Raw genomic sequence first — 15,753 nt, 5'->3', positions numbered from 1 at the left:
CAATTACTTTACATAAAATGCACAGAAATGCATAAGAACAACCATTTAAAAAAACACAACAAAAAGCAAAATAAAGAAAAAATAGAATAAAATGAGATTTAGAACATTTGAATAAAATACAACAAGATAAGAATAATCGATCAGGAATATAGTTTCTAGTGTTAAAACAATTAGTAGATTGGCAGAAAATGACTTTCCAATAGATAATTTGTTCGAAAATTGAAAATTATTTGTTATTTATCACTAGGGCTGCAACTAACGATTATTTTCATTGTCGATTAATATGTTGATTATTCTCTCAATTAATCAATTAGTTGTTTGGTCTATAAAATGGCAGAAAATGTCAATCACTGTTTGATGTCCTAAAATGTCTTGTTTTGTCCACAAAATAAATTCAGTTTACTGTCATAGAGGACTACGGACACCAGGAAATATTCACATTTGAGAGGCTGAAATCAGAGTATTTGTACATTTTTTCTTACAAAAAAAAAAAAAAGAGACTCAAAATGATTAATCAAGTATCAAAACAGTTGGAGTTAATTTAATAGTTGGCAACAAACAATCTCTGCAACTCTATTTATCACACAACAAACGCCAAATATCATCTTGATCCAGCTTCTCAAACGTGTTGATGTGCTGCTTTTCTCTGTTTTAATATTTTTAATATGCTTTGAGTTTCATGATGAATGAAAAGTGTGGTACAAATTAAATGTATTATTATTATGATTATTATATAGTATAAAGTCTAGGAAATTAATCAGTTTTAAAAAACATAAACAGATTACTTGATGCTGAAATGAATGTACTGTTTTGGATAATAAAGTTAAATTGAAATGTAATGTTTTTGTTTTTTTTACTCCCCAATCTTCACAAACAACAGGTAAATAAATGACAGTAGTAACGACGTCATACACTTGCAGTGGGCACCTTTACTTATTGTTACCATCATGATTTTGCCCAATCTGGGGTTACTTCTGGATGAAACGTCTGTGCCCCGTAGAGGGTGGAGGGTAAATGAAGGGTGGAGGTCCCGGGTATTTATCGTCTGGGCCAGAAGCAGGAGGAGGAGGAGGAGGAGGAAGAAGGGGGGGTTTGTGAGAGGCCGCAGCGTCACGTGGTCCGCCCTCATCTCCTATAAACATCGTATTCGCCTCGGGCCACGACGAGGGAACCGTCACGCTGCTCTGCACGGTCGAAGGAGACGACTACTTTCTTGGGGGGGTTTTGGCGTACAAAAAGTACACCCAGCGAAGGAATATGGCTCGTTTAACTCAGATATAACATTGCGAATATAAATATGGCTAAATACGTCGGGGAAAGCTGCGCTGCGCCTGGTTTGTTGACCAAAAAGTAACGGCTGTCCTAATCTGGACTAGCAACGCACCGCACTTAGACAAAGCGTCATATCCGCGACGATTCATAAGTTATTTTAGTTATTTTTAAACTGCAAACAAGCCTTTGAGATATTTCTCATAGGTAGTTGCTAATCTAACGAACAGAAATGGACCGAGGTGGCTGCCAAATGAATGGCGGCGGCGGCGGTGGTGGTGGTGGTAACGGCGGCGGGCCCGACCAACATGGGATGATCACACTGGAGGACCTGGAGTCTTTCTCCGAGGACCAGCTGTCAGACTCGGGCAACGGCAGTCTCGAAGAGGAGGGTGAGACCATGGAGGAAGACGACGACCGACTGCTGCATTATTGGCAGGACGCAGCGAGGGGACACCAAGTGGAAGTTCCTCAAGGTAAAAAAAAAAATCGAGAAAAACAACCGACGCACTCAACATATTTTGTTTACATAGCTTACATATTTACGAGGTTGTAGCCCTCACCCCTCCCCAGTTTTGCCCCAGCTCTCTTTTTGACATATAAACTTTCACACGAGGTGTACAAACAGGTAACAACTGACACGTTTTACTTTAATTAGGATACTTGTGCTCAACTTCCTCAAGACATCCCACCATGTACATTGACCTAGTTTACAGCGAGGCACATAAACCAGTTTCAGCCAAGACAACACATCCCTCTGCCAGACAGGCAACCCTGTACTTCCAGTTCAAAACTGGCGTAGCTATTTATAAAAGTCAATACATTCAATGCAAAACCAAACTTGGCAGCAGACAGACAAATAAGCGAAACTCCTACTATGCAGACAAGTTGTAATTTTAAAGGGCCAAACTGTTACATAACAAGTTAGTAGACGCACACTTGTGTTTTCTATTGTAGTCATGGGGTCTTTAAGGTCCCTATAGGGGATTTCTGATGGGCCCCAGAAATATGAGAAATAGTTTAGTATCAGCATTATTTTAATTGCATTTTAACTGTAAGTTGTTCCACAACACTGCAACCAAGATATGCTCCGATAAGTTTCTTTGGTCCTGTGGGTGAAAACAACTGGGAAAGTCCGTCACACTTAACGCTGTTTACCAGAAAGCATGAGATCACAATTGCAGTGAGGTGTTTGGAATAAGCCTTGAATTTACATGTAAACTAGCATTTTTTTTTTTTAAATACGGTGCAGCTTTCGCTCAGATCCACTCCACCAAAATCATGTCTGATTGTGTTGTTGTCTTCAAGTATATAACAAACACCTGTTTCCTCTTGCTAGCGTAAATATTCTAGTAAGACAGTGCAATACAATTATAACAATGTGATAGTAGCATTAAAGTGAGAGTATGGTCTAATACTATTGCGGTAATAATGTGAATCATAAATAGAATAGTACAAATGCCAAAGTATCTGGTTGTTGTCAAACAAAAGAAAACAAAATATTGAGCATGTGAGGCCACTCTGCTGGCAATTTGTCAGAAATATTGCCTCTTACTTCATGAGAGGCAATAAAACATTGTTTGTATTACTCTCATATTAACTGGAATATGGAATCTCTTTAATTCGTAATTGAATGATTTGATTATTTGAAGTTCAAGATTAAATAATCCAAAAAGCACATCAACACGGTAAACACACTGTGTTCTCAGCTGCATCCGATGAGATGAGGGGCTGCTTTGTGTTGATAGGGAAATGCCGAGGATAATGATAGTTATGCTGTGATAAATACAGGCCACTAACACTTTCAGTCCTTTGTGAATTAACACAATAGGTTTTCCTTTACCTTATGATTTGACAATACATCCTGATTCTATAGGAGCTCATGAGGGTTACGTGGGTAAACAAGCAAGATGAAATAACACCGAAACTGGACTGTGTGAATGGTTTTATGTTTTTGAGCTACTTTTTGAGCTTTGTACTGTACAATTAAACCACTGGTTTTACAGCTGACCTAGAATTTATAAGGTAAAGCTGACTAAAAGATTGTGACTCTGACATCAGCTTCTCATGTTGAAGGGCTCCATTTACAATCACTGGTGTTTATTTCTACCTCGTTTAGCTTAAAACTGCAGCTTCACAGGCAGAATAATGCTTTAATATTATAGTTTTCAGTTGATTGGATTTCTAACCTTAAAACCTCCCCACATTTTAATACTGCAGTGGGCAAAATTGCAAAAAAAAAAAAAGAGAGAGAGAGAACGGTGGAGCAATCTTATTCCTTGCTTGATCTGCTCATTCAGATTCAGAGAAAACAGAACAAAACAGATATCAGATATTTAGCCTTACCCCAGTGGCAGAGTTGGTGGTGTGTGTGTTCATACGTCCATGTGTCTGTATGTACATGTATGCATGACCAATCCAGCGTCTGGGTCTGGCCTGGCTGTTCCTCATGCAGCCCTCTTACAGCAGGAAAAGTGCAAACACACACTTTCTAAATTGGTCTTTACTGTCTTATTTTCCCCTTGCAATCTTTGTATTTAATCTGAAGTGGTAACGTTGTATTTAAATTTGATTTTTGATAGGTACTACCACTTTATTATTGAAAATGTTTGTTGTGAAATACACATAAACAAAGAGTGGAAAGACAGTCAGTTTTAATTTACTGATTTTTCCATTAATTCATCTCCAAAGTCTAATATGTTCAAGCATTTTCTCTCGAAAATTGTTCTCCAATATATTTCTTTAAGACTTTAAAAGTCTTCTTATACATTTCCAGATATGGCACTCAGCTGGAGACGACAACAACAGCAGTAGTTTTGAACTCTGAAACCTGCTACGTCACTGCTGTTCACACATGTTGGATATACAGACCAGAACAATGGACCAATTGAGATACGCTAAACTTTTAATTCTTGCTTCACAACAGGAAAATGTTATTTTCAAAACACACTTCCGATATTTAGTTTTATCGCCTAGGGCCAAAAACATACAAAGTAAATGTCAAAGCCTTCTTTATTAGTTAATGTATGGTAATCATTTGTTAGTGTGCGCCGGGCGGTCCCAACCTTTTTGGCTTGTGTCTGCTTGAAATGAAGCACTGTCTGCGTGTGACCATGACACCAGTTGATATGTCATATGTGATTTTTCCCTCAAACTGTTAAGGGCAAGTGTCTTTTTAGAGTCCTAAACAACAAGAAAACTCTCTCATTTCTCACAAGAAGATAGAAATTATGACAGGAAAGTCAAACAATAATTGTGTGTAGATGAAACATGCTTGTTATTCTCTCATATCTCTTTGGGAAGTCCTGACACCCAGGTTGCTGTCTAACTGACAACGTGTCTGTGTGTGCCCACTGAGAATCCAGTAACACAGTTTGGCACGTCCTCCTCCCTCTGCCCTTAGCACTAATTGAGGACTTAGCACGAAATCACTTGCTGGGGCTTTCTGACTCAGGGGGGATTAGCTACCTTGTCTGTACTGGTACTTGTGCCCGCTAAGTCCTGCACTACAATACTGTAGCTAAGGACACAAGCCAAGGCCTCAGTAAACTCATTTGCTCTAATTGGGATGGAGTCGGGTAGACAAGGGGGGTGGGTGCTCTGCCTGTCATGCAGGTTGCTGTACCTCATGAGAAGCTGCTAAATACAGAGAATTTCGAGTGATTTGATTAGCTTACATGAACAAAGCTATAACCAGTATTTTTATAACAAGTATCAAATGATTTAAGAAGCTCTGTCATAATGTTGAACCAACACCTGACAGCTGCAGTTCCCCTCGCCTTTTTGGAGCTTCATAGCAAGTTTCAGCTCATTGTTTATCTGTCCAGCTGCAACTTTACTGTTTGGTTCCCTCTCACTTCTCTCATAGTGTTGTTTTCAACTGCAGCAGGGAGCTGTTTCTTTTTAGAGTAAAAGTTTTAAGAAGCCACTGTGCTAACTGCTCAGCTCCAAACAGCAAACAAACACAATTAGCACGTAGCTGCTGCACGTGGGAGTATTTAGCGGCTAAAGAGACAGATAGTGTCACAAGATAGCACAGAGTTAAAAAGAACCTACATTTATCAGGCAGCCATTAACACGACTCCAGAAAAATGTTCTCATTGACTTCATTAGGTGTTAACATTTGCAAATCGATGCAGAATCGTCCATGTCAAGTTTAATTCCACTGTAGCTACCTGTTAATTGTCTTCATAGTTCCCCATTGTGAAAAATACCACCTATATCATTTCATCAGTATCCGTGGCAACAAGTGTTGCAGCCCTTAGCAAACTAGGTGGCCGTAAACACAAATCAAGATCACCTAAGACCCACCTTTGTGTAATGTTTATGCCCTCTCAGTAAAGCTCTTTGCAGGAAACAAAGCAATATTAATATTTGCAATAGATACACACAATGGCTCATTGCAATTTAAAATGAGGTCAGAGGAGCAGATACAATCTGTGGATGCAATAAGGCCCTCTGGCTTGTAAACAAGATGGAATTTATTGTTCCAAAGATTAAGGCCAAGAACGGTCTCAAACGGCCATTACACAGTGTGGTTCCAACTTCACATCAATGAACACCAATGGAGCAGTTAATGAACAAAATTGTCTTAGTCTCCCTTCATAAATGTTGAAAACAATAAGTACCTTAACACACCCAAGAAACAACAGACAAATAAAGCAGCAGTATTCTCATGCCAAATAACACAAACCCTACTTAATTACATGTTGATCCTTCTAATCTTTTGTGATATGGCTGACATTTCTTCATTTTGTGAGTTTGAAACTGATTCAGAACAAGTATAAACACGTCAATGTGATCTGTTCCCATCAGTGAACTTACTTCTTTATTAATAGTGTGTTTATTAATAGTGCCACTGTAGCGCAACAGTTAATATTACAAGCTAGTCAACACATCAAAGATTCCCTGCAGTGGTTGGCAAAGTCTATGATGACATGCAGGTATACACATAGCCCACATCGCCCCTGAAGCACTAAAGCAAGGTTATTTTGGGTTTAACATAATTAAGTCAGCCAACAGACATCTACTGTAAAACCACAACAGGCTTCAGGCTTGAAAAATTCAAAACATTTAAATTATTGTATTGAGCTAATCACCCCAGTCACATATATATATATGGTTGGTACAGGGGTGATCATAGACAGTACTTATTCTACACACCTGTCCAACTTCTGTGCAATTTTACAAAATAAAATTAAAAAATAAAATGGAATCAACACTTACTGCTTAAAGGATACGTTCACAAAGCAGATCAGAAACAACCAAATACATTTTTGCACAGAAGGAGGAGTGTGGATTCTGTCCCCCGTCACTTATGTTGTAAGTACATTAAGAAGGGCTCTCTAAAGGGCCAGTATGAACATGAGGAATGATTACAGCAAGCAAAACCGGTTTCAGTGTTCATTTGGGCACTTGAATATTGCACCACTATGTATTTTTGCAGAAATGTTTTAAATTGATCTTTCTGAGAAGATGAGACAGGTCGACAGTGTATTCTTCACATACTCTAAATCTAAATCTGCTTCTACTGCTGCTGATAAAATTTGAAAACTTATCTTAACAGAGAAGTTTCTTTCTTTTCATTGATTCAGTGCCAAAAAACAGTGGAGGCAGGTATATAAATAGATAATGAATAACAATAGAGTAAAACAAAATTTTATAGAAGTTATAATTGCTGTAAGCCATTTAACTGCTTATACACTGCGTATGAATGCAAAACAGGGGACTTGAAGTAAAGTTTTACCCAAAAAAATTAACACATTTTGTGTAATAAACATCTAATAATGTATTGAGAATATGTATTTAAGTCCTGTTGGGAAAGTGGTGCTACTGTTGCAGAGTAACCTCATTGGAAGTGTAGTTTTTGAAAACTATTTATGGACAGAATACCGACAAATTATGTGTCAGTTTTTCAAAGAATTTGCTAAAAAAAAAAAAAGCCATTGTGGGTCAGAGGCTAGTGGAACAGCAGTTAGTCTGAAAGTTGGACGTGACTCCAGTTCTGTATTGATTGGAAATCTCAGCTACAAAAGGAAGTGTGTCTGTTTACTGTTCTGTAATAACACCGAGCGACTCTAGAGGTGCAGCCATAGAAACAGATTAGTTTGCTTGTGTGTAGGAGCAGTATGTGCCTGTATGTGCGGCTTTTTTGTTTGTTTCCTGTCTTCTGTCTCATTTAAGATACTCACATGCAAACTGGCAGATAATATTTTCCTGTCAAAAGTACATGCTTATCATGTACATGCCTCCTATCAGTGACTTACAGTGTAGCCCTCATTTTATTATGTTAAATGAGTGTTGTACTGCTGACATGTACTGACACACACACACACACAGACACACCAACCCACAGCGTTGTTCATTGACGAATGATTGATCACCTAAATACCCCAGATCCCTCTGACCTAGTTGTCCTCCATGGTATTGACTGACAAAATTTGATTGAAATGGGTTCACCTTGAGCGCCTTGTTTGACTGTTCAACAGTGGAGCACAATGCCATTATTTAATCTGACAACATGGGCATCATCATAAAAGAGTCTGCGTGGTGTTGATGTTGTTATTGTTTGCATCAGTGACGTGTTTGTGTATGAGTTTCCTCTGTGGTCCACTTGAAGTATATTCAATAGAGTCCACAATACATTCAACCGAAGCCTATTTTAGAAATCCTTTTGTTTCATAAGTGTTGTATCAAAGTAATTCACACATTACAAATGGACCAGAACCTTGTTCCTGGAAATCACAAGTGTAGACAAGATTAAACTAACTTGATACATAAAAGACTGCAAATTTTCATTCAAGTGTTGGTTAATAGGTAGGTGAAATATGCTCCAGTATTTCAAAAGCACTGGCCACTGTAGTCTGTCTCTGTTAATACCAGTCTATACCTGGCCTTGGGCAGCTTTAGTCAGTGTTCTCTCCATCAGCTCTAATAAACATTACTCTCTGCGACATCCTGGCACAGCACTCTGCCCATCTGGCAGCCTCTTCACACACAAACTACCAACATCGCCTGCCAGCAGATTGCTGGAAGTGTGGATATTATACAGATTAGAGCCAGGAGATTGCAAGTGTAGATATGATTCGAAAGGCGTAGAGTTGTATAGCATAGGTGCTGTGAAAGAAAGATGTAATTGCATTTTTTTTTAATGGATAGAAACATCTGCTTTCATTCTTTGATGAGTATGCAAACAATAGTTGTTATTTGATTCAGGCTGGTTGTGTCCATCACAAACATGACTTAAGTTAACACATGTGAACAACAGAATATTTGTATGCTCTTATAAAAGTGTTTTTATTTATATCAACAATATTTTCCGACCATGGTTTAAACTGACCAAGTATTGTTTGTTTGTTTGTTTGTCTGTTGACAGAAATGTCAGGACCCATTCAACAGCTAACCAGCAACAACCAAGGACGCAGTAACAGAGAACCAATCCCTTTCACCCTCCTTTTACGCAAAGAGAAGGTATCCATCTTACTTTTACAACACTCACCATGACAAATTGTCTTTATATCCTCAGCACCACCACACTTTTCTGCATGAAAAGGGAAAAGTTTTTAGGGATTTAAGATTTCTGCGTTGCAGAAAACACAGACAGAATCGCGGAATTCAATAAGAAAAATGGAATCAACTGTAAAACACGGAATATTGGGGAATGTGCCAAAGTGTGGATACAATTTATAAAAATCAGGGGTTTCCTCACCATTATAAGACTTAAGCCCAGCGCCCAAGCATTTTTTGACAGCACCTAAGCCAAATGAACAGAAAAAAAAGAGTAAAAACAGTCTCTACCACGTTTTGGTGTCATCTACAGGCGTGCTGCTTCTGTCCTCTGCTGTCTGTGTTTGAGTTTCAACGAGGACAAGGCTCACCTCCTCCACACACTCACACACACACACAGCAGAGCAGAAAGGCCACGGTGGATGCAGTGAACCACGTGAAGTGAAAGATAAAGTTTTATTCGAGCCAACTACAACTACGCTTGTTTCTAAAACAGCAATAAAAGCTCTGAGTAAAAAGCCAATAAGTGTCATTTATCAAAACATCTGTTCAACAAGCAGAAACATGTAGAAAAGGGACATTTTCAACTGCTTTGTCCGTAGCAAATTGTTATGAAGAAGCTAAAACAAAAGCTTTTTGTATGTAGCCTAACAGTTAAGCTTAGTTTGCCACGAAATTTTAAAATCTTAAACTGCTTTTTGCTTTTATGGCACACAGTGCGATTACTTTAGGCCATATCTGTTTCACTTCTTCATGCTAATGTCTGAGTGTACTGTGTTTTGAAGAGCACTTTCTATGATTAAAAATAGTGCAATGTTGTGTTGCATCATTACAAATTCATAGATATATATTAATTTCATACAATGATTAATGTTTTAATACTTTCTTGTTGACACTCTGATGACAATATGTGCTTAAATTGTAAAAAACAGAATCTGGAAAAAATTAAAACGGATTTCATAGGGCCCTAGAAAAGCTACCAAATTAGTTGGCAGTGACCTAGTTTAATATAGTAAAGTGTATGTGCACCAGGAACTAAACCTGCAAATTAGGACTTTGCATGACAACACAATCTTTGCACGCAGTATGACCAGTTGGACATTCAACTGCTACAGGCAAAATGCTCACATTAATAGCAAAATGTCTGAACTGGAGTAGCTCATGAAAACAACTTTGGCATAAATGAATAATTCAGGATACGAGAATAACATCATTATGAGATTAAAGATTTTCCTGGAGGAACAAACTATTCCAGAGCTCTTTCTCTGCTGTTCCAGTTGAATTTGATTGAGCTGATTATTGGTTCATTTTAGGTCAGATGTTGCCCCTACATGAACATACAGTGTGACATTGCAGATTATGATGCTTGAACCCTCTTGTTCTAACCAACAACAAATAGATTTTACAGTACTGAGGTGCAGATCACAGCTCTAAAAAAAAAAAAAAAAAAAACTTTGCAAAGCCTTGAATTGCACTTAAAATAAGTCAAACAAATCAGTTCTCTTACTAGACATTAAATCATCAGTCTATGATCCCATACAGATCTTCTGTGTGATTATGGGTCAGCTATTTATTTTCAAAAGGATTGTGTCACCGAATACAATAAGCTGTTTAAACTCCTTAGGGGACCATATAAATAAAGAAGGGCTAATTGGTTTAACTTGAGTTAATTAGTTCATTAAAACTTGGCGGGAGACTCTGGTTAAACAAAGGGCAACCGTGGCACCCTATTCTTAGAGCAGGTTTAAGTGCCTTGTAAAAAGAAAGCACAATGAAATATATATTTTAAGGCTGCAACTAAGTATTATTTTTCATCATCGACTATCGAGTATTTATCAGAAAAGTTCAAAGATATCAACTGGACAGAACTGATATGACTTGGGGTCTATTTTATTGGGAATTTAATTGTAGAAATATTTACTGACAAACTGTAAAACTTACTGATGTAGCTGCTTTAAACAGGAAATCACAAAGATGTACTGATTGTAATCACACTACACCACATATCCTTATAAAAAATGTCACAGTTCTGTCTAAACAGAGCTTTGCAAATACGTGGGTAGACTCTCGCTCTCTTCATAAGGAATGTCACATCCTGAGTACACACAAGGCCAAAAACACTGTATATCTTGAATGATTATATTTGCAGCAGCGGAGGTTGTGTGGGATGTATTTTTCCACACATTTTTAGTCAGAAAATAGTTTCCCATTAGTCAGAACGTTGGCTGGCAGTGCTGTGCTCCAGTCATAACAGAAAATTCTACAGAAATCAGCTTCATAAGGAGACTTGATTGACTTTCACAGTTTATTCAAATATGTATTTAAGTTGTCTCTCGTCAACAGTGTGGGGAGCTGCTGTATGAGAAACGCCACTATGAAAAGGGCCACTGGGCTTGTATAACGATGCGTGAGGACACTTATGAACAGAGCATCTGCTACGGTTTTATGAGGATAATGAGATACATCTGCGAGCAGAACTCCTTCGGTGAGTCAACAAGCAAGGAACCGTTTTACATAAACAATCGAGATCTGGCCTTATAACTGATAATCCTCTCCAAACACAGTAAATGAAAAGATGCCGTTTCGTCAATCATTTTGCTGTTTTCTTCACGTTTAGGTGACTACTTGGGCATGACGCTGCCCATCGTGACAGTGGTGCGCACAGATGAGAACCATTCTGTGATCTCCAATGATGTCACCGTGGCGTACTACCTTCCCGCTCACCACCAGGCCCAGCCTCCAACACCTACCGACAATGAAATCGTCTTAGAGATCTGGCCTGCCACTATTGTATACACAAGGTAAGAGGAGAACCAAATAAAAGTGACTATTGTGTTAATCAGCTATCATTAGAATAAAAGTGCTTTTCCTGCTTGGCACTGACATGGACATTTGATTCCTCATACATCCCTCCTTCTGTCTTCCAGGGCCTTTACCGGTCCCACCAACGAAGTGACCATCATTAATCAGATTAATGCCATGGCTGAGCTGCTAGACTCTCCTGGTGTGTGCGTCAACAACTCGTTCATCGTGGCCGGCTACACCAACCCCGCTCACAGCAACCGTCAAAATGAGATCTGGTTCCTAGAGCAGCGCTGAAGGATGAAAGGATTAAGTAGCATCCTATCTGTGACCCTTGAGCCTCATAAGACTCCCTTAACACTGCCCCAGCTCAGCTACAGCCTCAGGTGCAACATCCTCTTTAGTCACCACCTCTACCTGAAACGAACACCAGCCCAGCACACTCCAGATCAGTCGGGGCTTTCAAAAATCAGCCCTTGTTCCAGCCTCAGAGAATTTTCTTACATGCTCATTTGAATAGATTCTCATTTCACCCATAAGAACTAAACTATACTACTGCCATTGTCTCTCGGACACAACCCAGATGCGTATGCAGTGAAGCATAGCATTCATCTCCTGCTCTGACTATGAGGTGGCTAAAAACCTTTCCTAAACACAGTGCCCTCTTGTCAAATAGTTTTAACTCTTAGCGCTCTGTGAACTCAGTGACCATGGAGTGCTGTCAGAAACATGCAACAACCTGTCACAGCAGAAACAGGTTCCCAGTGGACTTGCAGCCTTATTGTGCTCCCTTTTGTGTTTGTCGCACAGCTACAGTGTCTTGTCATGTGGGGTGTAGGTCAGTGAACATCTGTCATTCTCTAGCTTGCTGGGGTGATTTGTCGCTGTCGATCTGCTATTTCTTCATCTCTGGACAGTATAACTCACTACAGGTTACAGTTTTATGTGATGCAGTCACACTGCATAAACAGTTACTTTTATCTAACAATAAGTGCAATATTTACCAGATAACCAATAATCAACAAGCCGGTTTTACAATTACTGGGTCACTAGCCTAACCAAATCTAACGGTGTGCTTGAATCAGTTACCGGTGCGGTGAGGTGCGCATGTAGAGGGGAGGGGAGGGGATCTGCAGCCTGCAACACAACCCGATAAACAACATTTATACCTGGAACATCTGGTGGCTTCAACCAGATATACACTCAACACAATAGGTGACACAGATTTAGCAAACAAACACATCTAAAGACCACATGTCCGTGTGTGGTTTGTGCATGAATATACGGCTACAAGGAGAGGGTGAAAACAAACATCTACACTTCTACAAACCAAACGCTGCAAAACTCACTGATTTTCCTGCTGCTTGACAATCAAAGTACTTAATGCTATACATCCTTTTCGCTCAAGAAAACGATGCAAGTCAACGCATTCCTCATGTTTCCTCAAAGCTCGTTCACGCGCAGGAATAGTTTACCTATGTACCTCTTTCTCATGCTCTTTCTACTTGCTACTCCGTGTCAATGTTAGTGAGTATGCATTCACTACTGTATTGCAAATTCCACTGCTGCTGGCTAGAGACAATGCAACTACAAAAAGAAATGGAGCACAAAGAATATCTCTACTGTGATAATCTTTTTTTTTTTTTTAAATAGACAAAATCTATACTGATTTACCGTTTTTAATGTTCTATCACCAATGTAAGGACAGACTATGAAGTCAAAGTGACAGAAATATCTCTTCACTATGTTTTAAAATAAAACTTAATGCAATGCAACAAAAACGGAGTGATAAGCGTCGCACCAGCTACACCAGTAATGTCTAATGTTTCTGCTTTGTTTTAAAGGAAGATACATTTACTGCCTGGGTGTCACACAAATAAAATTCAAGATTCATCCACAAAAACTAGAATTGAACTAGTCAAATCATCACTGTGTTGGCTTCTATCAGGACAGGGGCATCCTATCAAACACTTACACAGGCTGCTGTTGAGGCCTATCTAATGAGTGTAAAAATACAAGTGAAATTCAACACATACTAGAAAAAAATTGTTTCATCTTATATTATCCACACAAAGATAATATCAAGAATTTGACATTCAAGAAAATTAGTTTTGGGTTAGGGAGGTTGCCCAGTCTTAATGTCTGGTTCAAGACATCCAAATCCAAAGAATTTATTTTGCGTTAAATGATTGTATGGTTGATATGACAACTGTAGTGTGTAAACACTTGCAAAGCCATGATACATGTGGGTTGGTTTTCCCTTTAAGAGTCTGGTTATATGGGAACATCAAGTTCGAGGATACATTTATTCTCCTTTCTTTTTGCTTACTTTAGTTTTGCAAACGTGTGCTGTACTGTGAAAATTCAAGTGCAACAGCAAGAGCTACTGTGGTTTTTCTTTGTTCAATAAACATGTGCTTGTCTCCTGTCTTTTGAAATCTACAGTGATGCTGTGTTTTGTTGGGTTCATACAGTGGTGTGACAGCAGCAGACATTTTTACATTAGTGTAGCTACAGTTAAAGTAGTTACAGGATCATTGTCCATCTCCATGTCAGTTTTGCTTCAGTGTCTACACAATCATAACAGACACAAAGTATTACTGCAGAAAAGTGCTTCTGTAAAGGCACTTCTTCTTCTTTTTTAAAGTCATATTCTCATCTGTTGGAAAATACAAAACCGCTTAAATTATTAATAAAATCCCTCCAATTTTGATATGTGGAATATAGTTAACAATTCATATACTTAGTATTACAGCTATTTAACAGTTTTGTATGAGTTAAAACATTTCACCTTCATACTCAACATTAAAACAGAAGCAACACATTCTTAGTAGGCTGTGTTTCAGACTACATATGTGTTTGTGCAAAACAACAGGTACTGTACACGTAATATGGAATAATCCCTAAAGGGTATCCTGTCCTTTTTATGGGATCAAATGTAGCAAACAAAAGGGGCCACACCTTACTTTGTTCTGAAACATATAGCATAGCCTATTTCATAAGAACTGGTGCAGCCTAGTAACACATTGTGCTCTCACAAAGTGGACACAGACACACACACACACACAGCGGTGTGTATCAGAGAACAGCATATTGGATAATAATGATAGAGATGCTACAACAAGCTGATGGGAGGTAACATGAAGAATTTGATTCTTTCAGACTTAGTTTGCAGCTGACGCAAAGATAAACATGATAAAAAAAATACTATTCTAATAAATGTGAAAAATATTAATATAGGGCCAATGTGACTGTTCGTCTGTTCATCTCTATGTACAGATTAGTTTTGTTCTAGTCATACATTTAAGCACATTTGTTTTCATAAATAATAATTCCTCCTGAAGAATTAGTTAAAATTCATAGGGAACACCATTAAAGCTTAAGCCTGAAATTACACCAACAGTTTCCATCACAACACAACACAGTGGTGTAAACTGAATGAAGATATCTCAGCACTGTGGCCTCAATATAACCTCAATACATGCTCAATGAAAATCACAGCACTAAGACTGAAGGAAAGAGGCCTACTTTAGTGGTTATATGGACAAATGTTCCTCTCTCTCTCTGTCAGTTCACTGCATGTGATAAACTGGGCCAAAAACTGTAAGCAAAACACACAACTGAACCTAAAAAAAAAACCTCTGCATGACTGGTTCATTTTTCTGATTTTCCCAACAATCATTAAATTCTGCCTGAATGACTGCAGCAATGCTCATTTTACACCCGAGCACAGTGTTGTCTCTACTTTGTGTAATGCCTTGTCAAATTAAGGAAGAGCAGTGAGAACAGGAGGTTAACAAGCAGGTTGCGGACTCCTTCTGGTTCAGAGGTATGCAGAGAAGGTGAAAATGAAAGTCAAAGCAATTAAAATAAAAGCAAGAAAAACTATTATGACAAACAATCCAAAAATAATCCAAAAGAAGGATGTAACTGAGCTGATACACGACAGGTCTAAACTTTCAAATACAGGTGTCACATTCCAGCTGTTCAGCCAGTTCAGACAGATGAGGTGAAGCTGCACGTTTACAGTACAGTACACACAGACAGTGAACCAACCCGCGACAAGGAGGGGAGCCTGTAAGGTCTGTTAATGATCCAGAACCATTTAAACACTGAAAGCCAGACCTCAGAGCGTAACAGGATGTTGCTTTCAAGACAAATCAATCTGTTTAATAT

General features: G+C 38.6%; 2 protein-coding genes across 2 annotated transcripts in view; one reads left to right on the top strand and one right to left on the bottom strand.

Moving 5' to 3' along the window:
• The window catches only part of fancm (FA complementation group M), a 42,618-nt gene that overhangs the window by 24,082 nt on the left and 2,783 nt on the right, over positions 1-15,753 (bottom strand). The gene's annotated exons all lie outside the window — the stretch shown is intronic.
• Positions 1,128-14,019, top strand: soul3 (heme-binding protein soul3). The gene is made up of 5 exons (XM_067614018.1): positions 1,128-1,745; positions 8,645-8,739; positions 11,119-11,260; positions 11,393-11,576; positions 11,703-14,019. Exons 1-5 carry the CDS (start codon positions 1,502-1,504, stop codon positions 11,872-11,874), a joined length of 837 nt encoding a protein of 278 aa, XP_067470119.1. The 5' UTR covers positions 1,128-1,501; the 3' UTR covers positions 11,875-14,019.

Source organism: Thunnus thynnus, chromosome 16, assembly GCF_963924715.1.
Source record: "Thunnus thynnus chromosome 16, fThuThy2.1, whole genome shotgun sequence".
Taxonomy (NCBI): domain Eukaryota; kingdom Metazoa; phylum Chordata; class Actinopteri; order Scombriformes; family Scombridae; genus Thunnus; species Thunnus thynnus.
This window is presented reverse-complemented; position numbering and strand designations above follow the sequence as displayed.

Coding starts and splice junctions, on each gene's coding strand:
- soul3 (XM_067614018.1), top strand. CDS start 1,502: ATGGACCGAGGTGGCTGCCAAATGAATGGCGGCGGCGGCGGTGGTGGT. Junction 11,261..11,392: donor CTGCGAGCAGAACTCCTTCG/GTGAGTCAACAA, acceptor CTTCACGTTTAG/GTGACTACTTGGGCATGACG. Junction 11,577..11,702: donor GCCACTATTGTATACACAAG/GTAAGAGGAGAA, acceptor TCTGTCTTCCAG/GGCCTTTACCGGTCCCACCA.